The 24,143-nt window shown below is 48.4% G+C and overlaps 1 protein-coding gene across 1 annotated transcript; it reads right to left on the bottom strand.

The window, feature by feature from the left end:
* Positions 1-14,841: 14,841 nt before the first annotated feature.
* On the bottom strand, positions 14,842-15,843 carry LOC138683022 (olfactory receptor 10AG1-like). Its single transcript, XM_069774542.1, has one exon. The coding sequence runs from the start codon at positions 15,841-15,843 to the stop codon at positions 14,842-14,844; it is 1,002 nt and encodes a 333-aa protein (XP_069630643.1).
* Between the last annotated feature and the right edge of the window lie 8,300 nt (positions 15,844-24,143).

The following is a 24,143-nucleotide window of genomic DNA, read 5'->3' as shown; positions in this document are numbered from 1 at the left end:
GAACAAGGGAAATGCAGGGCTGCTGCTGAATGGGGAAGGTGATTTAAGAAGAGCAGACACAGCTGGGGCTGAAGGAATGAATACCTGCTGTGCCTGAGTCTTTCCTGAAATGGTCTCCAGGCCCCTGTGCTCAGGGAAAGGCTTCAAGGAAGAGGAGAGCATGCATTGGCATGAAAGTCAGGAATTCCTGCAAGGACTGGTGCCAGATTCTGCCCTTGCAGGGGGCTAACCCTGGCAATGACACAGGCAGGGGGGCTGCCAGGCTGGAAGGAGACTTTTGGAAAGGTCTTGGTAGGCTGCAAGGTGGACAGGACACAGCCGTCTGCCTTAGTACCAAATGAGGACAAGAGGACTGTGGGCTATATGAACAGGAGGACAGCCAGGTGATTGAGGGAAGAGATTCTGGACTTTTGCAAGTCCTTGGATGTGGTTTCCCGTAGTCTCCTTAGAGCAGATTGTTGACATCTGGACTGAAGACGTGGACAATGCAGTGCATGGGAAGTTGTCTGGACGATCAGAAACAAATTCCATCAGTGGTACAAAGTCCTCTGAGGACCTAGATACTAGCAGCATCCCTCCGTGATCAGCAAAATTGCATAGAAGATCATTAAAAGCTGGAAATCAAGACTTTTTCTGCTATTACATAGGTTTCCTTTTCTGCATAGGCTTCAACATTTTTCTAAAATTTAACTTCTGGTCTTGATTCAGTTGTCCGCACAGAAATGGCCATGGCATCCAAGATGCCCTGTGGTAACTGAAGTAGCTGTGTGGAAAAAGCGATGCAGGAATCCTTCAGATGTATGAGTGGGTTTGCAGGCAGGGAACCTCTGGGGTGGTGCAGGGCATCACCTTCCTCCAGTGCTGCTGGGTAGGCTGTGAAGAGGCCTCTCAAGCACAGCAGACAGTATGTCTCCTTGGATGGTGGCTGTGAGGTCACTTCTGACTGGTCAGGAGCAACAGGGAGAGAAATACTCTGAGGTCATGAAGGTCATTAGGAAGCTGCCCTCAACAAGATGACACATTTGGAGAGGTCAGGAGGAGCCTGGGTAAAAGGAATGGGAGATTTGGGGGAGGGAAGAGGGTCTTGACCAACAGACACAAAAGATTTTGAAGAGGTAAAATGGGTTAAGGGGAAGTTACTGTGAAAACATTCCTGTTAAGCCTTTACACTGTCTCTAAATAGTAACCTTAAGCCCTAACCCTACCCCTAAATATGACTTCTCCCCATGACAGTAATCCACTGTTATTAACCATGCTGAGCTTAGGCTATCCCTAACCTCAAAGCTTACATCTAAGCCAAATCCCAAACCCATAACCCCTTACCCTTACACTTACCCGGTTTCTCACCCTAGCCCCTAGTCTCTACCCCTAGTATTAACGTGTTGGCCTTAATCCTAGCCCTCACCCCAGCCCTAAACAAAACCCTAGCCCACCATGCTAGCCCACACCTTAAACACTAGCCAGGGAACCTCAGCAGAACACCAAACTCCCTCCCTAAGCCTTTGCCTAATCCCCAACCCTGAAAGGTGAGCTCTAATCCCTACGCTCCAACCTGAACACCGAAACCCTGAAGCTCTTTTTCCCACGCTCTGCTGCCCTCATCTTGGTCACCTCTCCTCAACCTCACTTAAGATGTTTGGCCCCTTGGCACCAGGGGAGGGATCGTGAGGTCCCAGAACAGTCGCATGGCATTGGGAGAGGAATGTGAGGTGACCTGTATCTGATGAGCTCATAGGCCACAAGGAGGAGATGGGTGGGAATGCTATGGTGGGGTCAGTGTGCCTCAGGATCTCATGGGACAGCAGGAGGCACAAGGCTGGGCAGGTGGCTGTGAGGTCCCTTCTGTCCTTGGAGTTGATAGGCCAGCAGCAGGAACATGGCTGGGAAAGGGACTGTGAGGTCACTTCTTTCTGAAGGAGCTGATAGGTCAGCCCTTGACTCATGGCTGGGATATGTGCTTTTACACTCACATCCGCCAGTGTCTCTGACAGGCCAGCAACAGCGTGTTATATGTGAGAATCCCTTTCCCCAAGTACCTGGTAGGCCCGTCCAGGGCGAGGGCTCAGATATGGCTTCTCACACCTCTTCTGCCTGAGTACATGGCTGGACAGCAGCAGGCACGTGGCTTGGAAGATCACGGTGAGGTTACTTCTGGCTGGTCAGTTGACATGCCACAAGAAGGCTGATGGGTTGGGCTATCACTCCGACACCAATTATGTCTGAGAAGCTCATAGGCCAGTAGGAGGCACATGGCCATGAAGGCGAGTGTGAGGTCATTGGAATCTCCAGTCTCTTGGGGTCATTGGCCATCAGCAGATACATGGCTGGCATGTTGACTATGACATCACTTCTGCCTGAGAATCTGATAGCCAGCAGCAGGCACATGACTTGGTGGTTGTTCTGTACCTGGAGGTTCTGGTTTCTTACGTCCCCAGTAAGAAAGGCACGCAGCCTCGGTGCAGTATCTTTTAAAATGCCATTTGATAGAGCAAACACTACAAACAGTGAATAAGGCCAACCGCATACAGGGCTGTATTAGGAGAGGCGTGGCCACCCAGGCAAGGGTGTTCTCAATCCCTCGGGCCTCGGCACTGGTGTGGCCACATCTGGACTAGTGTGTCTGCGTGTGGGGTACTTCCCCGGTCTGGAGGAGTGGGGAAGAACTGAAGTGGTCCCAGAGGACATCTGTCAGGATGGGGCCTCTTTGGAGAGGCTGAGGGACTTGGGCTTCTTTAGCCTGGTGAAGTGGAGGCTCAGGGCACTATAGTAGTAGAGTGCAGCTGCTTGAAGGGTGGCTTCAGAGATAATGGATCTTTTCTTGGTAGTGGGAAGAGAAGGAAACCTGCACAAAGTGCAGCTTGGAAGGTTCAGACTGGATGTGTTGAGAAAGAAATGTCACTCAAAGGGTAGCTTTGAGGTGCAAGAGGTCACCCAGAGAGAGCCCATATCAGCCCATGGCCTTGTGTTTCAAGGAAAATCCAGCCAGGCTGCAGAGACATCCGTGAAGAAACAGAAATGCTGGGGTGAGAGCTAGGTGGGAAAGCAAGATGGACATCAACAGCCTGAAGGGAAGGAGGCAAGGCATGGGACAGGTTATGACAGCCTGTAGTAGAGATGGCCATGTGCTCTGGCAAGGCTGAAAGGCCAAACAGGTCCAAGGGATTTGTCATCCTGGACTTGACAGTAGCTTCTGCCACTGAGGCCTACCAGGCAAGACTTGTTTTGAGGCTCTGGACTTAGTTTCTTCCTCACCCCCGCTTGGGGAAACCAGGATGCACTGTACAGTTTTCCTACACTTGGCATTGCTCACCCCCACATCTCGCTGTCCCCAGGAAGAGCCCTGACTCACATGTGAGGGACAGAATCTGTCTTCCCATACCAAATATTTTCTCAGCATTGTAGCCACCTTCACAGTGCTTTTGCCTACCTGCAATCACAGCCTCCAAGTATCTGCTCTAACGAGTCCCTGGGGAGGCTTTGTCAGGAATGGCCCTCAGTGGGGTCCATTAATGCTTCAAGGTACTTTGCTTCTGACTTTGGCTTCTTGAGAAGTTTCTTTCCGTCTGCTCTCAGTAGCTGAGGTTCATGGACTCAGCCTCAAATACACCATGGGGCTCATTAGGATACAGAAAGTTCTAACAAGCCTTGTTTCTTCCTGCAATTTTCTCCAAGTCTTCAAGACTTGTACAGCTAATTAGAGAAATTTCATAGTGTAGTTAAGGAGGAAGATTTCAAAGTGCACCTATACCCATGATTTTTTCTCTTTTAAAGAACAGTTTTTCTTACTTTTCAGTTTAGAGAAGAGGTGATAGAAGCATTCTGCAAGTGATAATGATCCAGAGTGTCTCCTCAGGAGGTCTGGACAGCTAGGAAAAGCAGTCCCTTGAGGTCTGACACTGGATGGACACCCTTGCTCCTCACCTCTCAAACCTCACCACTTCTGACATTGGCCACCTGGGGCTTACATCTCTGTTCCTTGCCTCAGACTTCTCCACTGATCTCTACAGCTGGAGGTTACAGCTCCATTGCACCATCTCCCCCCTGCTCTCCTTAGAGAACTGGCTGCACACAGGCCCAGAAGAATTTTTCCTATTTGCAAGCAAAGCGAAGAAAATCATGAAGAAGTTTCATAAACAATAAGTCGCACTCCTCAACCATATGTGAAGTACAAGCTGCCCCTAATGAGGCTGCCTTTCTACAAGGGATGGTCTTATGAGAAATGTTTGTGATGGATACAAAAAAGTTAGATATAAACACAATTAAAGAATTGGCTAAAGAGACTATTAGACTACTGGAAGACAGGCAAGCTTTTAACTCCCTGAAGCTCAAAGCAGCTACATCAGGGAGAGGTATCTGAATGAACAAAGAGCAAGGGAAGGAGAGAAGTGGAGCACAATGGAAAGGGCCTTTGCCTAGGCAGTCTGCATCTGAAAAGATGACTTTCACAAATGGTCGTTTTGTCAGGACAGGTGCAACTACATGAAAGACTACAGAAACTAAATACACCGAAGAACAGGCAGAATAGCGGTAACGAAGTTACAGGGAAAGACTGATATTTCTTTGGAATGTCCTCTGTAAAGGGTCATGGAATTGGTAGGGGTCTCTTGAGAGTTAACACAAACCAACGTTGCGCCCATCTCCTAAAGAGGCCAGAAGTGCAACCCAGGGAACCACAGGCTGTACAAGGTCACTTTGATGAGGAGTGTGCCATTGAATGACTCCTCATGGGTGACATTTCTGGGCACCTAAAAAAGGAGAACATTGGCATGGACTTCCTAAGGGTAAATCAGGCCTTGCCCACCTGATTGCCGTCATGATGAAGGAAGTGCATTTGTGCATGAGGGGAGCACGGTGGATGTTGTTTACTTCCACTTCAGCAAGACTTTTGGCACATTCTCCCTCAATATTCTTCTGCTCAAGTTAGGACATTTCGGTCTGGATGGATAGACAAAGAGATGGGCATAACACCAGTTGGATGATGAGGCTGAGAGCCTAGTGGTGAAGGGGTCATACCCTACCTGGAGGCCAGTGGGACATATTGGGGCATTGTGGGGCTGCACAAGGGACTCTCCTGGGTGCTGGGCAGTGTTACACCTGTACCCATGACCCAGAGGATATAACTCTAACCATGTTTGTTGATGGCACTGTATTGGGAGGACCATTCCTGTGCCTTGGGATGCCATTCAGGGGAACCTAACAGGCAGAAGGACTGTCCTGTTAGGAACGTTGTGTGATACAGGAAAGACAAAGGCCAGATCCTGTGCCTGGGATAGACTAACACCCTGCAGTGGCAGGGGAAGGGGACTGCTTGGCCAGAGAGCAACTCTGAAGAACAGCTCTGGTGGTGGTGGGGGACAGAAGGCAAAACACAATCCAGCAGTGATCTACATGATCCAGGGCTACCTGGTAGCAAAGGTGGCCAGCAGTGTCCTGGAGTGTAGAAAGAAAAGCCTTGCCAAAAGAGTGAGGGAAAATATTGTCTCCCCTGCCCATCACTTGTCAAACCACCTGTGTATTACTGTGTCCATTTTTGGGACTCTGGTTCAAGTGTCCAGGGTCTCGCTGGGGTGGGGTTCACTTTCTTCGTAACAGCCCCTACGGTGTAAGGATTTCCATTGGTGCCTCAAACAGTGCTGATAACACACTAGTGTTTTAGCTGTTGCTGAATAGTGTTTGCACAGTGTCAAGGTCTTCTCTGAACACACCTCCCTGAACACAGCTATGGGTATGCCACGCCTCCTGAGATTCTTGAGAACATCCACCTTCTTGTCCACGGGAGTGGGTTCCTTATGTAAGTTTCCTGGCATATCTGCAGACCAATGGGGTGCTTTAGGCTGCAAACGGAAATGAAAGCAAGCCTGTGACTGGGGCACTATCAGCTTAATTGCTACAAGAGAGGGAGATGGAGGGATCTCAGAGCTGCCAGGTTCCTGCTGAAGATATAAGGTCTCTGAAATAACAGCAGAAGATAACAGTTTTGAACTGGCATAGCCTTTAGATCATTTCACATGTGATGGCTCTGCTCCCCCAGTTCAAGCATTGGCACCTGGAAACTACCCCTGCTTTTCCTTCCTCTCCTCCCAAAACCTGACCAAGTGATGACAGGAAGGAAGGAAGGAAGCAGAAAGGCCCTAGGCCTCCATGACTCAGCTGGGTTCTGGCACTTTGAGGGCCACAGAGTCTTTCCATTGTACAACCCATAAAGAATCAAGGTGGGAAGTGAGCCTGCAAGTGTGAATCAACAAGGTCCATGGACAGGCAAGGCTGTGTGTATGGCTGTGTCTGGAGACCAGTAGCCCTACAGCATAGACCAAGCTGGGGCTGAAACTCAGGCCTAGGCTTCAATCGTCTCCTGGGCCCATGGACAGAGGTGTGGGTGGAAGCTGCAGGTGATGCTACCCAGGGCCCTGTCACTGCCATCTTAGACCCCACCTGCCAGCGCCCTCAATAGGCCAAATTCTCATTCCCTGATGTGCAGGGTCTGCTCTCTGCTACTCTCCTTCTTCCCATCCCTGGGGATCTGGAACATCAAAATTTCATGGTCACTATGGCCAAGGCTGACACCAGTCTTCACATCCCTGACAAGCTCTTCCTCTTCTGGGAGTTCCAGGTCCAGGTGAGCATCAGACTGGATGGCCTATTCAGAAGCTGACTCACAGAGAAGCTCCCACCTCATCAGTTGCCTGTCCCATAGAGAATGTCCACACATATCTGAGCTGCCCTGACATCACACAAGGCATCCCCCGCTTCTCATCTTCCCTGTCGGTCTCTCCTAAACATGTTGTGTCTCCATTCACTAAATAACCCGTGGGAGCTGTCCTTCCGCACCTCAGCTCTTATTCCACTCATGTCACAGCTCTGTCATGGCACACAGGGCTCCCCCGTCCACGCCCCAGGTGGTGGGCATTGATGCCTAATAGGACTGCAGCACCTCAGATGTGGCACCAGGGCCAAGGGCAGACTTGTAACAAGGAAACCTTCTGCCAAGTGATGGGAGCCCTTGTCTAGAAAGGCTTTGCTTCTCAGCAGATGCATGCTGGAGTAGATGGCAGGTGGCAACATCATGATGAATGACTTTCCCACAAAGAGCAATAGCTGCAGTCCCCAAGCCCAGAGAGAAAGAGGCCTGGGCTGTGCAGCCCTGGCAGGAGAGGGGTTTGCTGTCCCAGGTGACTCTGCAGCACTGTGGGACCTGTGACAGAGGTGAAGGTCATCTTCAAGAAGGACAGTTTCCTTGGGAAGGACAGCCTGTGATCCAACTATACTGTGGAAATCATGCTGGGGTCCACCAGCTAGACAGCAGCTCCACAGAGGAGGACCTTGAGGTCCCAGAGGACAAGCAGCTGAGCATGAGCGAGCAATGCCCCCTCATGGCAAAGGCCAACAGCCTCCTGGGCTGCATTAGGAGAAGCCTTGCTGGCAGAGGGAGGGAGGTGATCCTTCCCCTCTACTCAGCACTGCTGAGGCCACAGCTGGAGTGCTGTGTCAAGTGCTGGGCTGCCCAGTGCATCATACTTGTTGACCTACTCAAGCAAGTCCAGCAAAGGGCCACAAAGCTGGTTTAAGGGACTGGAGCATCTTTCCTAGGAGGAAAGGCTGAGAGATGTGGGACTGTTCAGCCTGGAGAAGAAAAGGCTGGGGGGGATCTTATTAATGGGTATAAAATTCCATCTGAACCCAAGAAAACACTGTTTGACTGTATGAGTGGTTAAACACTGGAACAGGCTGCCCGGAGAGATTGTGGAGTCCCCCTCCCTGGAGTTAATCCATACTCACCTAGATAAGGTGCTGAGCAACATACTCCAGCTGACCCTTCCTCAGCTGAGGGGGTTGAACTGGATGGTCTTCAGAGGTCCCTTCCAATCTCAACATGTCTGTGATTCTGTGACTATAAAGGAGAAAAGTAAGACAGAAAGGAATGAACAACACATAGCCTTGACTGCAAATATGGTGGGATCCCATGGAGGAGATCCAAGCTGGAACAGGGGACAAGTGTGAGGAGGAAGGAGCAACAGAATTGTTCTTTAGTGACTGTTAACCCCCTCTTCACCATCCCCCATGCTCCTCTTGGGGTTGGGATGATGTGGTTTAACCCCAGCCAGCAACTAAGCACCACACAGCTGCTCATTCACTCCCCCCCCCCCCCAGTGGAATGGGGGAGAAAATCGGGAAAAGAAGTAAAACTCGTGGGTTGAGATAAGAACGGTTTAATGGAACAGAAAAGAAGAAACCAATAAGGATAATGATAACACTAATGAAATGACAGCAGTAATAATACAAGGATTGAATGTACAAATGATACGCAGTGCAATTGCTCTCCACCTGCCAATTGACACCCAGTTAGTCCCCGAGCGGTGATTCCCCCCGCCTCCACTCCCCCCAGTTTATACACTAGATGGAACATCACATGGTATGGAATACAATGTTGGCCACTTTGGGTCAGGTGCCCTGGCTGTGTCCTGTGCCAGCTTCTTGTGCCCCTCCAGTTTTCTCGCTGGCCAGACTTGAGAAGCTGAAAAATCCTTCACTTTAGTCTAAACACTACTTAGCAACAACTGAAAACATCAGTGTTATCAACATTCTTCACATTACTAAATGCAACACATAACGCTATACCGGCTACTAGCAAGAAAATTAACTCTATCCCAGCCAAAACCAGGACAACACCACACTGAGGAGAGCAGACACTACACTGCAGGGCAGGGTTGCCATCTCAGAAGGACATAGACAGGCTGGAGGGATGGGCCAAAAGGAACCTCATGATATCCAATAAAGACAAATCCAAAGTCCATGCCCCAAGGTGAACTAAGCCCCTGCAATGACAGAGGCCAGGGGCTGCATGGCTGGGTAGCAACTCTGTGGGAAAGGCTCTGGTGGTTCTTGGGTTTCATTAGGCAAAAGATGAGCCATCAGCAAAGGCGGCCAACGGCATCCTGGGTGTATGAGAAGGAGCACAGACAGTGGAAGTGATTATCCCCCTCTGCTCAGCACATTTTAGAACAGATCCAGAATACTTGCCAAGGTTTTGACCCCACAATACCCGAGAGACATTGGTAAACTGGAGCCAGTTCAGTGGAAGGGCACCATGGTGGTCAGGGCAGGAGCACTTGGAATGTGAAAAGAAGCTAAAAGAGCTGGGCTTGTTTGTCTGGGAGAAAAGAAGATCTTGGGGGAACATGCAGCAGCATTGCACTGTTCCCGTGAAGACTGAGTCAGGCTCATGTCCATGGTACAAGACACAAGGACAAGAAGCAGTGGGCTGAAACAAGAGAAAGTCAGGGTACATACAGGAAGAAACTTTTCCAACGTGACAATAGTCAAGTGCTGGAAGCCATTGCCCAGAGGGTGTGTGCCAGCTCTATGCCAGAAAGTGACCAAGCCGTGTTTGGATGAATCCCTGAGGAATCTGCTCTGATGCTGTCTTGGGTAGGAGGTTGGTCGAGAAACCTCCCAAGGTCCTTTCCAGCCTGACTGATGCTGTCCTTCCTTCCCCTTCAGGTCTTCAAATGAGAGAAAGCTCCCAGGTTCTCCCTGACCACAGAAGTACTTCACATCAGGTGTAGGGCTGCTTCACAGGTGTCCCCAAACAGCCCTGACCACATCCTTTGCTTCCCTTTTCATTTCCCTCTGCCCAAGCAGTTCTCTGCTACTCTCTAAAAGAGTAGCCTGCCATGTTAATCCTTTGCCCATTGGCCCTGCATCTCTTGTTTTGTACCCTCTTATGGTACTTCTGAGATGGTTGCTGTAATGTTTATGACCATGGGTGCCACTCAGTTAACCACGTCATTCTCTTTCTTTACCCATAGTGTCCTGCAGTTCCCCATATTGCTATCTTGCCAGAGGCATTGGCCCACAAATCTTAAATGTTGACACATTGGAGTTTCTGTCCAGAGGCACTTTGACACCCTTGTGGCTTTGGCCAACAGAAACCTCCTGAAGTTTTTCAAGGGGAAGGGGGCAAGGTCTGCACTGGGAGCAGAATAAACCCCATGATGTTTCAGCCAACCTGACCCTGGAACGGGCGATACCCCACTCTTGGCTGGGAGGCTGGACCAGAGATCCCAGCACTCCCTTTCCCAACAACCCTTCCATAAGCCTGTGCCTTGCAGTGTGCCCCAGGAGAAAGGATTCAGCTGGAGGTGGGGGTGTCTACAGCAGGGGGTCATAGGACAACTCAGGGTGGAATGGTCCTGTACTCAGGAGGTCTCAAGTTGTACCTTTGATTCCAAGCAGGGCCAGCCAGCTCTCAGGTCCAAGCAGATTGCTCCATGAACGTCTGCATCCCTGTACAGAGTCTGCACATGGGCCAGGCATTGAAGCCACCATTACAGAAATGGAGACAAGGCATTTGACCAGCTCCTTGAACCCAGGAATCGGTATGTCGTGCCTCCTGAGATTCCTGGGTGTAGCGTTCGCCGCATATCAAGGTGCCACGATTAGATCACTGATCACCCCCCAGATCAGGGAAAGAGACAGATAACACACACAGTGTGAGCGCCAACTTCCGCCTTTTATTGCGCAGTCAATTCCTTTTATACTAACAAGGGTAGGTGGGATTACAGACACATCATAAGGCTGCGACTAACCCTCTAACTTTCCGTGACATCGCGAGATCTTCCGAACACCCAACCCTACATCTCCCCCCTCTCTATGACGAGTTGGCCTCTATTGTTATGAACAATTCCACACCAAGAAATAACTAAGTAAAGTACTATGAGTATAAACATATCTCTACAACTAAGTTGAAACACTCTATCTTAAACACCCGTAAATGTCCCATTTACCCTGCAGAGCAAAGAGCTCCTTTATAGAAATTCGCACAGGAGGTAGATTGAAAGTTATACAGATACATCATGAGGCTTGGAAAGAGTTACTTCTATTACTCTATAAAGTTTATCATTGGTGCGCTGATGTTGGCTTAATGTCTGAGGCACCTAGATTCCTGGCTGCGAGCTCTGACAGCCGGATCCTATAAAGGCACGTATTGATGGACTCTGAGAGGGACGTCGTCCGGATACACATCAGGGTCCCCCACTTGGCTTTGCATCCACTGCCAGAAGTTTGTAGCAGATACCCAAGGTGTCACAAGCCAGGAAAGGATGACAGCAACCTGTAGGAAAAACACTCAAACACTACGAGGTTAAGGCAGGATGAATCATACGACTAGGAACCCATTTCAGTAGCCCTTCAGGTGTCTGTACACAGGCATACCCTCGCCTGAGACAACGCAACTCAAACGGCCCTTCCCATTGGCGTGTCTGAAGGTCACGCACGCGGACCAACGGGTAGGGACCTTTCTCTTCCGCGTTCGTAAAGTGTCGTTGCGCCGCCGTCTCTTCCAGATCCCCTCGAACTGTCTGATTTAATGAAGTTAATGCAGTTAACAGAAGACGCTGTGTACGGAGAGCAGGTGTGTTTTCCTGTAACCAGGAGGGCTCCTCCAGCTCCCCCCTCCCTAAGCCGATCGAGTAAGGCCTTTAAAGTTCGATGTGCTCGTTCTACAATGGCCTGGCCGGTGCTATTTGAGGGATGCCAAGTTTACTTAACAAGCTGAAGAAGGTAAAATTATTACAATAGCTAAAATCACAATAACTACAATAATGCCCATAATTCTTTGAGCCAACCCATTACCCCTAATGACCCAAACCATGAGGACTATGAGGAAGATGAACCATCCATACATTCTTGTGTCATCTTGCTCCGCGAACTCAGCCCAGCAATCGGTAGGTGCCAGCTTTCCGTGGGCATCCCCACGGAGGCAATGATGGCCTCACTGTACACCAGCCCGATGCTCTTCGGAAAATCACGGTATTTATACATTTGCAGAGGAACGGGTTTTGGCACACGTGGCCAGCGGGTGCCAAAAGTCTGCCTCAGTTGCAATCTATGACGCATGCGCTCGCTGGCCAGGTGCGCTGCACGAGTCATAGCCATCTTGTCTATTGGTTCATGGGCTTTATGATGCGGTTGCGGTGCACAGAGAATCTTGACCTGTTATGTTAACCAAGGTGACCTATACATTAGTTTTTGACTGAGGTGGTATTCATATTGCCACACCATCTATGATGCTCCAGATGATGATGGTCGTGCAAATTCAACAGGAGTCCATCATGGGCCTGCATCTCATCAGCCAACACTTTCAACACCTTAATCACTTGCACAAGTCCCATCGTCGCCTAGTGCGACTGATCACGTTGGGGTCACCATTATGTAGCGTTCGCCGCATATCAAGGTGCCACGATTAGATCACTGATCACCCCCCAGACCAGGGAAAGAGACAGATAACACACACAGTGTGAGCGCCAACTTCCGCCTTTTATTGCGCAGTCAATTCCTTTTATACTAACAAGGGTAGGTGGGATTACAGACACATCATAAGGCTGCGACTAACCCTCTAACTTTCCGTGACATCGCGAGATCTTCCGAACGCCGAACCCTACACCTGGGAACACCTAAGCTTTATGTGCAGAGGAGTGTGAGTCCTCTTTTGGTCTCCTGGGCAGTCTCCTGGCAAATGCGGTGCTTCAGGCTGTGAAGAGAATCCAAAGAATCTTTTTTACTAGGTTAGTTTCATTCTACATGTTGAGATGCAGGACAGATGAAAGGAGCTCAGAGCTTCCAGGGTCTCTGCTGCACAATTTGGACTTCAGAGACTGGAAATGTCACTTAACAGTGTTGTGTTAGTGTACACCACAGGGCAATGTTGGCTTCCTTTGTGCCTTTGCACTAATCTGGGATCTGTCCCTCTGCCGCCTTTGGCTAAAAAAGAAACATCTCCCCTCTTCCATCTCCCTCTCCTCCACAAACCAGGGAGAAAAGATATGAGGCAGGGATAATTTAAAGGGCAATGCTGTCTAAGAAGTGTAACATGTAAAGGACAACAAAGAACTAGCCATGAGAGAAAAACCACTGCTTTAAGAATTCATGCCAGAGGCTAAATACCAAGAACTTATGGCTCTTTTGTCATGTCAAAATGAATGTTGGGAATGAAATGAAAGTGCTTTAATTAATCATAATGAAGAATAAGAAGGAATTCCCTTACAGCACTGTGTTGTTAGTATTCTAAAGTGTTAGTACTTCTAATTCCACAACATCCTTGAGAGCTGCTTTATTTTTCTCATTTCCAAAGCTCAGCCTACTCTGAACATCCAAGGACTACCTCAAATCTCTGCAGCCCAAATCTCTCCAACCTTCTCTCATCCACACTCTTTTACCCCAGGACACTTCTCACCATCACTTCAATACACTGCCCAGTCTCTATTTTGCAGCTGGGTGAAGCCAGGGTATGCCCTTGCAAAGCCTTCCCTTCAAAAGTCTTTCCTACGTGCTAATCCCACTGGTGTCACCTCATGCTGTGTACCGCTCCTTCCTCCTCCTGCAAAGCTCCATTGGGTGGGCAGTTTTCCTCTTTCTCTCATACCCATTCACCTTCGCAATCTTTTTGTATTGTATGCATATGAAATATAGTCTCAGGAAACACATCCCCTCCCAGCATCAGCCATTTCCAATTGCAGGCTGAGATACTTCCCCTCTTGGAGCAGACATTGTGCAAAGCTGCTCCATATGTGGAAACAAACTTCAGAGCTGCATAGGCATTTGAGCTAAAAACCCCCACCAGGCTAGTTTTTCAAAGAGACACAGTTTCAGAGTGGCAAAGCCAATTCTGTACATAAATGCTTGTGCTGGTTTTGGCTGGGAGAGTGTTCATTTTCTCCATAGACACCTGTGTGGGACTATGTTCTGGATTTGTGCTGAAAACAGTGTTGATCACGCAGGGATGTTTTAGTTACTGCTGAGCAGTGCTTGCACAATGTCAAGGCCTTTCTGCTTCTCACACTGCTCTGCCAGTGAGTAGGCTGGAGGTGCACAAGACGTTGGGAGGGGACACAGCTGGGACAGCTGACCCCAACTGACTAAAGGGATATCCCAGACCATATGACATCATGCTCAGCAATAAAAGCTGGCAGAGGAAGTAAGGGGTGGGGGGGTGTTGGAGTGATGGCGTTTGTCTTCCCAAGTAACTGTTCTGCGTGATGGAGCTCTGCTTTCCTGGAGATGGGTGAAGACCTGCCTGCTGACAGGAAGGAGTGAATGAATTCCTTCTTTTGCTTTGATTGTGTGCCCAGCTTTTGCGTTACCTATTTAACTGCCTTTAACTCAACCCACCAGTTTTCTCACTTTTCCTCTTCCAATTCTCTCCCCCACCTCACCGCTGGGGACTGAGCGAGTAACTCTGCAGTGCTTAGTTGCCTGTTGGTGTTAAACCATGACAAACAGATACTCCACAGCTCTCTGGGACCCTATTCCAGTGCTGGACTGTCCCCCTAGTGATTTTTTTATTATTATTCTTTATGTCAAGGTAGTCAAGCATTACACAATTCAGTGCAAGACATCAAAGCAGGGGAAGATGACTTCTGTGTATTTTAACTTTTTTTTGCTGATTGCACGCAGGGACACTGTAGATAGTCCATGGGGTCTAGCAAGTGATTTCTCAACCCTGAAGGTAGTCATCTCTTCATCGGTTGTGTCGCCCTCTGGGCTTCATTGACTACAGACCATGCTTTGACTCTTTCCCTTTACTGTTACATAGGTCAGACACAGCTTGAAGCAGCTATTTGCATTAAAATACTTAGGGGCACTGAAGATGCTCTAGAGTACAAAGATATCATGGTGGGGCAGGACCTAACAGGAATGCCTCAGGACACCTTTCCCCTTCTTGAGGAGGATGAAAGCCAGGCTGGACATGTAGTTTTCTTTCAGCAAATATGGGATGCCTTTGTTCAGGCTACCACATACCCCAGTGGGTACTATTTGGGACTATATTTTACATACTCTGTAGTATCACTTTGTCTGTAGGAGTCTCTTCAAGGCAATTCTCACTTCCTTATTCCTCAGGCTATAGATGACAGGGTTAAACATGGGGGTCACAACTGTGTAAAGCAGGGCAAGGTATTTGTCAGCATCTACAGAATCCCTTGGCCTTTGCTTTAAGTAGGTGACTGTGGCTGAGCCGTAGAAGAGCGTCACCACCCCGAGGTGCGAAGAGCAGGTGGAGAAGGTTTTGTGCCTGCCCAGGGCTGAAGGTATTTTCAGAATTGCCCTGATAATTTGAATGTAAGAAATAACTATTAAGGAGAAGGGAAGGATGGCAAATACCAGGATGATGGTGTACAGCATCACTCGGTGCCAGGAAGTGTCAGCACAGGCCAGTTCCAGCAGAGGGGGAACATCACAGAAAAAGTGGTGAAGGTCATGGGATGCACAGAAGGGCAAAGTGAACACCTGGTAGGTCTGTCCGACTTGCACTGGAACGACAGCTATCCATGACCCCACCACCAGTCTGATGCAGAGACCCCTGCTCATGATGAGGGTATAGCGCAGGGGGTCACATATGGCTGTGTAGCGGTCATAGGCCATGGCAGCCAGGAGAAGGCTTTCGATGCTGCCCAACAAAACCAGGAAATACAGCTGGGCAGCACAGCCAAGGAAGGAGATCCGGCCATCTTCCATCAGGAAACCCACCAGCATTTTTGGCAGAGTGACTGACGTGTAGCAGACCTCCAGGAAGGACAAGTTCCTCAGGAAGAAATACATGGGGCTGTGGAGGCTTGAGTCCACCACTGTGATGAGAGCAATCAGGCTGTTCCCTGTGAGGACCACAAGGTAGATGACCAGGAATGCTGCGAAGCACAGGCCCTGCAAGCTGGAGTGGTCAGAAAATCCCAGAAGAATGAATCCAGATCCAACAGTGTGATTCTCCAAGCCTTTTCTTTGGGACATTTTCCCTATACGGAGCAATCCAAACAACAGGCTCTTAGAGGATGCTGATGGCCTGTCCACCATCACGCGCACTTCAAGCCTAGAGAAAGACTACAAACATCCGCATACATGTGATTGCAGGGTTAGGTGAGCTTGACCAAGATCGGCATGAATGTTTGCAAACCTAACATGGGTTGCTTGCTGCAGGGAGGTTTGTAAAGAGAGGAGAGGACAGAATCCTTGAGCCTGAATGACTGGGTTTTGTCATCTGCAGAAAAGAAACTTGACTTTCTTCTTTAGAGAATAGAATACCTGGTGACAGATGAGAAAAAAGGCAGAAAAGGGATAAACACTAGCCACTTCAGCAACAGTCTTGCTTACACTCCTTGTCTGGATCTTGTAAGAGCTACTTTTAGTGTAAGACAATTAAGAAGAAATAGGGTGCAAAGGAGAAAAGGGAGGAAAAAGAGGAAAACAGAGCAAGGCAAGGCATGACTTGATTCTTAGACCTTAGTGAAAGAGATCAGTCCCAGCTCTCCTCTCTCACATGTAAGAGCTCACCCCGTGATGCTGTGTCCACACACAAAGATCTGGGAGACTATCTCAGATCCGAAGCATTAATTTTTACATGGTGAAGGGTGAATCCCATCAGAAGGAAAACAAGCTGCTATCTGCCAGTGAATCCAGTGACACTGAGGCATGCATGGGACATTTTAACAAGACAGATCAGCAGCAGTTTATGCATAAATCACAAGTTTTCAGGGTGCTAAAGGACTTTTTTATGCAAGTGATCAAATAGCTTCATGCAGTTTTCAGTCATACAGAGAAGAAAGTGATCAAAAGTGGGTGATGGCCCCACGGTACCCCGTTTTCCTGAACAGGTCAGGCTTTTATAACTTCTGAATGAGTCCTGAATAATTCCGCATTCTTAAACTTGCTGCTCTGTCACTTGGGTTTCTGAAGAGCTTACAAATCCAGCTGAGGGCCCGTTCGCTCTGATCCCAAGCCTGCAATGCTTCCCAGATCCCTGCAAGCCCTCACAGAGGCAGAGCAATGCTCTTGCTGCCTGGGGAACTGAGCCTTCCCTTTGCATTTCCCACCTTCCCAGAGCATAAAGCCTTCTTGCTGGACGCACTTGAAGGATGTGAGCTACAAGCACGCAGCACCACACTAGCAGGTCGCTTCTTAAGAAGAAGTGACTCAGCTGAAAGATGTTTAAGAATCTTGGTCTGACATGGGGAAGCAATATCCTCTTCCAGGCAGAGGACTGAGGATGCTGGCTGTGTCTCTCCAGCTATCAATAACACCCTTTGAGAAGTCTTCTTAAAGTCGGATGCGTTAATGATGAGAACAACAGGTCAGAAAACATGTGACAAAAGCATTCAGATTAGCCAAGTGAAAATTGCAGGGCAGTTTTCTCCCAAGAAAACCCAGAATTCACAAAAACACATGGTCCTAATAGTTTGATGCTTTTTCCAAGGTATTCCTGCCTTTTTCCTGTGAGTTTTATCTATCTCCTAAGGGTGCCATTCAACATTTGCAAGTTAACGTCAGGGTTTGCGTGAGGCAAAAGTCACCATGATTGTTTCCTAATCTACCTACTTATTCATATACATGTACAGAAAAAGGAAATAGTTTTATTTTCTGAATAAAAACCCCTGTGACTCACCCACATTTATTTTAAATTAATGCTTTAACTCAAAGCTACCACTTACATGCAGATTATCCGCATACCAGCATTTCCTGCTTGTTTCAAAATGTTCTCAAGCATACAGCCTATTCTTTTTAACGCTCGGATGTGCCAGTGCTTCCCAAGATCACAGGTAGAGCACAGTTCAGGCTAGCTTTGCTCTCGGGAAACTGCCAGAGTACTTCTTCCGTGGTGACTATCCCTCAGGCAGCTTTTCTTAAAGCTGAAGGAAGCTCGTTCCAGTGAGCTCAGCCAAGCTGGATAGATGCCTGCAGCTGCTTCTGGTAGTGTCTGTGCTGCCACACTACCTCCGTATTCCAGGGCATGCCAAAAGGGATTTACCGTTGTCAGGAGCCCAGAGGCAGGAACACGCTCCTCAGTCCCTGGTGCTGCAGGAGGCAGTGCTTACCTTTTTTCACTCCTTCTTTCCCCTGGAAACCACCTGATTATGGTTCTCCGGACACCTCTCTGTCACTCTCACCTGGTTATAAGACGGTTAGTAAGCAGCCTCAAGAGAGAAGGTGGGGACGCTGGTGCTGCCACTGCTCCTCCCTGGATGCCCATGGCACCATGAATGATTTGAGAAAGACTGTCAGAAGCATGGGCGTTAGCCTGACTAGCAACTTCCAGCATAACTATAGGTCTTTAAACAGCAGAAAAACGGAGGCATGAGGTTTAGCTGCTCAAAGGACAGGTGCCAAACTTGTGGAAGGAAAACCAAACCAAACCAAAAAGGCAAGCAGAAAATAAGCCTATTCAACCTGTGCTTAACTTCACTGTGCAGCAACAGAAAAGGCCTCTCTGTACCTCCACCTCCCCGGGTCCCATGTTATCCTCAAGGCGGAGGTGGCCCTGAGAGCTTGAACTCTGTTCTACGGAAGAAAGTGAAGATGGTCTTCAAGAACATGGACAAAGGGCAATTTCCAGGTTTTGAATTAACAACCTCTGAATAGTGCAGCTTGCAAACTGCATGGACGGCGGAAGTCCCAGTTTGCTGTGCGGACAACAGATACCCCTGAATTCTTTTAAAATTATTTGCTTGGCTTAAACAGCAATTCTGAGCTCTGATCCTCTTAAGCATCCACCTGAAACCCTAGTGGCAAGACCCAAGAGGCAGGTAGCTATCTTGTAAGGTCTTCATTCTCCAGCATTCCCCCTACTGCTAGTATTCCAAACTTACGGAGAAAGCATGATTATAACCATATACATATTTTTTTCCTTATTACCTCTGGTTTCCAGCTTGCTTCAAGTGCAATTAATCTCTTAGAAAATTTGCTTTAGTGGGTTTGAGAGGTCTTCTTCTTCCTTCTCCCCTCCAAAAACCCCAAAACTTCAGAGCGCAAGGCTTAGGTTTACTCACAGGTTAAAATTAAGACACAGAACCCATGTTACTTAAGTGGCTTGTAGCAGAGCTACTACACCTTGAGTTTATAAAAAGGTTACCTTGGTTTTGTGACCAAGGTTAAAACCATGGTATTTAAATACCGTCAACTCTGTGTACTAGTTACAGTAGGTATACATCTTCAGCACCTGTGTAAATAAAAATCCATCAGGAATTTGAAGGAAGTAAAGCTGAAGTAGGTGATAAGATAAACAGCAAAGCAAATATGAAAAGTGTTTTCTAATAGTCTACAGCCCTGTGATATTACCAAGCTTTTAAATAAATGCTTCCACTTGTGTATTCCAAGACTGTTAAAGGCTGTTTTGCCCTTAACCTCTAGGTCAGCACATGGATTTATGCATCTAGTATCAAACTAACCTAGCTGATTGATATGAAAATATATGCCTTTATGTGGATTTTTTTTTTTTTTTTTACTGTTGCTTTGTAGAACTATCTTCTGATCTCTCTTACTTTTGTTGTTGTTGTTGCTCCTCTCACTCTTAAGGTTTTAAGAAGAAGTTTAGGAAGAAGTTAGGTTCCTAGTTTCCCGGACTTGATCCAGCATAGGTGAGATTACACACTTTACCTTAATATACCCTGACTCAACGCTTGGCCCAGTGCAGAGTGACGTCACTGTTCGGGAGTTTCCCTGGCTATTGCAGAAGTTCGATACTGCCCCAGGACTATGCAAATCAGATTACAGCTGTTTTAAATAAAGTTCAAACTGCAACAATTCAACTGAAAAATTTTCCTTTGTTTATGGAGCAAGTCCTCTGTCAAAGTGATTGAAAGAAAAGTTACTCATGCATAAAGACTCGGTGAGGGAGGCTCTTTGATACCAGATTTCTTGCAAACTTTGCTGTTTTCTATCTGCTTTCTTAGCTAGTTGCTGCGTGTGCGGCTTGGACATCCGGGTGGAAGGGGTGAGGGATGCCGGATCAATCTCCTTAAAGAGGAGCAGCTCTGTATTGAATTTGTGTATGGTTAGTAACTTGGAGCAAGACATTCCATTGCAGGAATTAACGTCTCCTGTGGTTTTACTTGTTAGGTCTAAGCAAAGAAGTGGTTCATGTGACGTCACCTCCACTTCTGCTGTTGCAATGGATGTCCCTGTAGAAACTAGAGAGAGAAAGTAATAGAATACTTTTTGCCTTAATGAGTCAAAAGCCAAGGGCAAAAAGAAAAAATATCTTGAAACTGTTAATCTTGACTTTGACTTTGGGAGGGAGAAGGCTTATTAATACTGCCTTTACATAACACTAAGCCTCCACTGGAGTGCCCAAAGCTCTATATTAGGGACCAAAGCTTCATTTCTGGGCTCCATAGAAGAACCAATAGGTTGCCTTCTTGTTTAGGGTGCAAAGCGTCATCTGTAGCTTCTAGCCCCTCCTTTTCAGTGCCCAAAGCCTCATGTTTAGGGCAGAAATACTCCTTTTTAGGGTCCAAACCTGTCTTTTATTACCCATAGGCTTTTTTAGGGCCCACAGTTTCATTCTTTTGGGATCTAAACCCTCATTTTCAGGTGCAGAAAGCCTCTTTCTAGAGAGCAGCCTCTTTTTTATGGTCCAAAGGCCAAAGGCTCAGGTTTAGTTTCCAAACTCTCAGGTTTAGAGGCCAAAGTTGTGGTTTTAGTGTCCAAAACCTCATTTATAGGTTCCAAGTCCCACTTTGAAGTTCCAAAGACTCGCTAGCTGACATAGTATCAGCAAGGCTCTCTCTAATGGTCTCTGTACCACTCACAGTCTCGGTACTGGTATGACTGTAACGGTGTCACGGTCTTTTTACTGCTATCAGTGTCTGTAACGCTACCTCCATGCCTAATTGCATGTGTACCTGCCTCTGTACTGGTATCTGTGTGTGTGTCTTCAATTGCGTTTGGATCAGTACCTGTATGTTTAATGGCACCTCTATCCATAATGGTATTTTGAGCTGTAGCTGTAGCTGTAGGTGTAATGGAGTGTGCGCCTGTGTGTGTGACTGTACTTGTATCTGCAATGCTGTAAGTTACTGTGTCTGACTGTATCTATAATTGTATGTATTTTACGGCTGTATCTGCAACTGAAAGCGTGTGCGTCTTTAGCGATAATGGTGTGTGCTGGTTTTAGCTGGGATAGAGTTAATTTTCGTCATGGGAGCCCATATGGTGCTGTGTTTTGGATGTGTTCTTACAACAGTGCTGATAACACAGGGATGTTTTACATATTGCTGAGCAGTTCTTACCTAATTAGCATCGAGGCCTTTTCTGCTTCTCATAGTGCCCTGCCAGTGAGCAGGCATGGGGTGCACAAGAAGTTGGGAGGGGACACAGCTGGGACCGCTGACTCCAGATGACCAAAGGGATATTCCAGACCATATGATGTTGTGCTCAGAAATCCAATCAGGGAGGTGGTGGGGCTGGGTGGGGATAATTGCAGGGGGCTGCTGTTTCTCAGGTACTGGCTGAGCATCCATCAGTGGTGAGCAATTGGGATTTTTTTTTGCATCATGTACTTTTCTTGGTTTGGGTCTTTTGTGGGTTTTGTGTGTGTGTGTATGTTCCCCCCTACTTTTCTTATTAAACCATCTTTATCTCAACTCAAATGTTTTTGCCCTTTCACCCTTCCAATTCTCTCCCCATTCCATTGTGGGTTGGGAAGTGATCGAGCAGCTGTGTGATGCTTAGCTGCCTACTGGGGTTAAACCCAATGTGGAGTTCAAAGGGTTTGACCAGAGCATACTAGAGGGAACCTGTAATTATTACATGTCTTGAAGAGTTGCTGGTCACGATGTTGACTTCTCTGTTCTCGACATTGTTTTATCTGATCTGTGTCATGCTCCCTTTTTTGCTGTGGTGTGTAGCAGTTGGTGGTGTTTTGCCTGGAAGAATTATGATAAAAGCAGTGGTCTTGATCCTAATTTGGTATTTGGGCCCTGCATTTATGCCTTGCCTGTATTTTGGGAACCATTTTACGGAGACACTTCACAATTACATTTTTTCCCTTTTCTCTTCCAAGAGCCAATCAGTGGAGGAAAGAGAAGGGCACCTTCCCCTTTTTCTCCTATGGGGTAGGTATTTTCTTTCTTCTTACAATAATTCTTCAGTATCGTGAGCATCCTTGGGTAAGCAAAATACTCCTATTGGTACTTCTCAGGAATACTGTTTCTGCTTTTTCAAAGGTTAAGCAGCTCTTTCGAGAGATCAGCATGGGGATATGACCCAAGGAAGTGCAGTATTAGGTGGCAAGGCACGTGGAAGAATCTGGGCAGGTACCCAGAACGGTTGTCACCTCTGGTGGTCTGGGACTTCACTCCCCAACAAGTGTGGGATCCTAATGAAGTGACAGAATGTTTGAAAAGAGCATGTCCTGGCCCTGGCTATGCCAAAGAGACACAAGTTGTTGCACTGTTCTGGGGCCTGGCCTGTGCCTACTGAGCATTATTCATGACTATTCAGCACCCTCAAGGAGAAGAGAGGGTCTCTGGATCTGAAGACACACAGACACTGTGGCTAAACCAGAGATCCAGCCCTCAACTATATCAGGTGCCCCTACAGTTGACTCCAGCTGAATGTGAAGGAAAGGTATCCCTTCAAAGATCATGCAAGTTACCAAGCCAAGTGGGCCATTGCTGAGGGACATATCCAGTATCTGAGGGAATTAGCTGGGAAGACAAACGCCATAGCCTTGAACATACCCACCCCACCGCCTTAGTCCTTCTTGCCCCAGCTTTGATTGCTAAGCTTGACGTCATAACGTATGCAAATATCCCTTTGGTCTGCTGGGGTCAGCTGTCCCGGCTATGTCCCCTCGCAGCTTCTTGCCTACTTGTTAGTGGGCAAGAGTGAGGAACAGAGAAGCCCTTGATGCTGTGCAAGCACTGCTCAGCAATAGCTGAATCATCAGTGGTTTATCAATCAGGACTGGGTTGGTCATAAAACCAAACCACAGCACCCTAAGGGCTGCCAGGAAGAAAACTAACTGCATCCCAGCCAAAACCAGTGCTCCTACAATGAGAGTGAGACAACACAGAGAGTGTTGGGTAACACGGGAGGGGCTGCTGTACCCCACGGGCCTTCAATCCCATCTCTTGAAAACATCCCAACTGCAGCCAACCCCAAAACCCCGCCTGACCAGAGAGGGTCCCAGTAGCAGAGCCCTATTGGTGCAGGGGGCAGACACAATATTTGGAAAAGGACTGGGGAAAAAGGGGATTTCTCAGGACAAGGGGGAAAAATCTCTCTCGCCTCTCTGCCCAGCTGTGCCATCTCCCTGCTGGTGTCACAGCGGACCTTCAAATGACGTGGGCTGATGTCACGGGGGGGTTGTCCCCAGTGCCATGGCAGTGCCATTACTTCCCAGCGAGGCTTGGGTGCTGCCGGGCACTGCTCAGGGACTCCCCACCGCTGCCCTTCGGAGCTGCTCCACGGCTGAGAGCGGGGTCAGGAGGCAGCAGGGATGCGCTGGGGGACCCTCCCTGACAGGAGAACGTCAGAGAGGAGTTTGGGGTGAGGAGCCGGGAAAAGTGTCCCTTCTCCTGAGCTGAGGGCAAGCAGCAAGCTCAATGGAGGGCTGCTGCACCATGGCCATCAGCTTGGAGCTGAGCTGCTTGTTGCCCACACTCCCGCAGCTTTCCACCAAGGGTGAGGGTTTGGGGAGCTCCTTCCCCAGGGGTCACAGCGGGGCTGTCAAAAGCTGGGCTGTGGGGAGGTTGGACAGGGCTGGGGGCTGTCACGAGAGCCCTGCCTGAGGATTCCACCAGGCTCAAGGGACAATGTGGCTGCCAGGACTGCCAGGTCCTGGTACTGGGGCAGCCCTGAGTATCGAGGCTCCTGTGGGTAGGGCTCAGTCCCCTCAAAAGTGGGACCATTCAGAGCCAGCTTTCTCTGGGAGCTCCACAGCCATGGCAGTGTTTTTCTGGGCTCTCTGTGTACGCCAGCATCTGTCATCCCCGGGGCAAGAAGCTTGCCAAGAGTCTGTGAGCTGTCTAGCCTGGAGCCTGGGATCTCTTTCCCTCGCTTTCCAGAGACCGTGGCTGTCTGGGGAGCTGTGTCTGATTACACGCTGGGACAGATGAAGCTGGACAAGGTGGGCTGGCATCCTTGTCCCCCTCGCCCTGCAGGTCTTTAATCTTCTGGAGATCCTGGGCCCTCAGGAGCGATCCTTCCCTGAGCATCGCGGCGGCACACCAAGACTAACCCTTGTGCCCAGAGCAGCTTCTTGGCAAACCAGGAGAGAAACCAAGTCCAGATCCAGTCTGAGAAGGTATTCAGCACCCCACAGGGCTTCACTCTTCCCTGTGGTCAGAGTGGTGAGACCAAGCAGAGAGACAGGGGAT

Source organism: Haliaeetus albicilla, chromosome 30 (assembly GCF_947461875.1).
Source record: "Haliaeetus albicilla chromosome 30, bHalAlb1.1, whole genome shotgun sequence".
Classification (NCBI taxonomy): domain Eukaryota; kingdom Metazoa; phylum Chordata; class Aves; order Accipitriformes; family Accipitridae; genus Haliaeetus; species Haliaeetus albicilla.
Note: the sequence above shows the minus strand (reverse complement) of the source record. Positions and strands in the feature narration are given on the sequence as shown.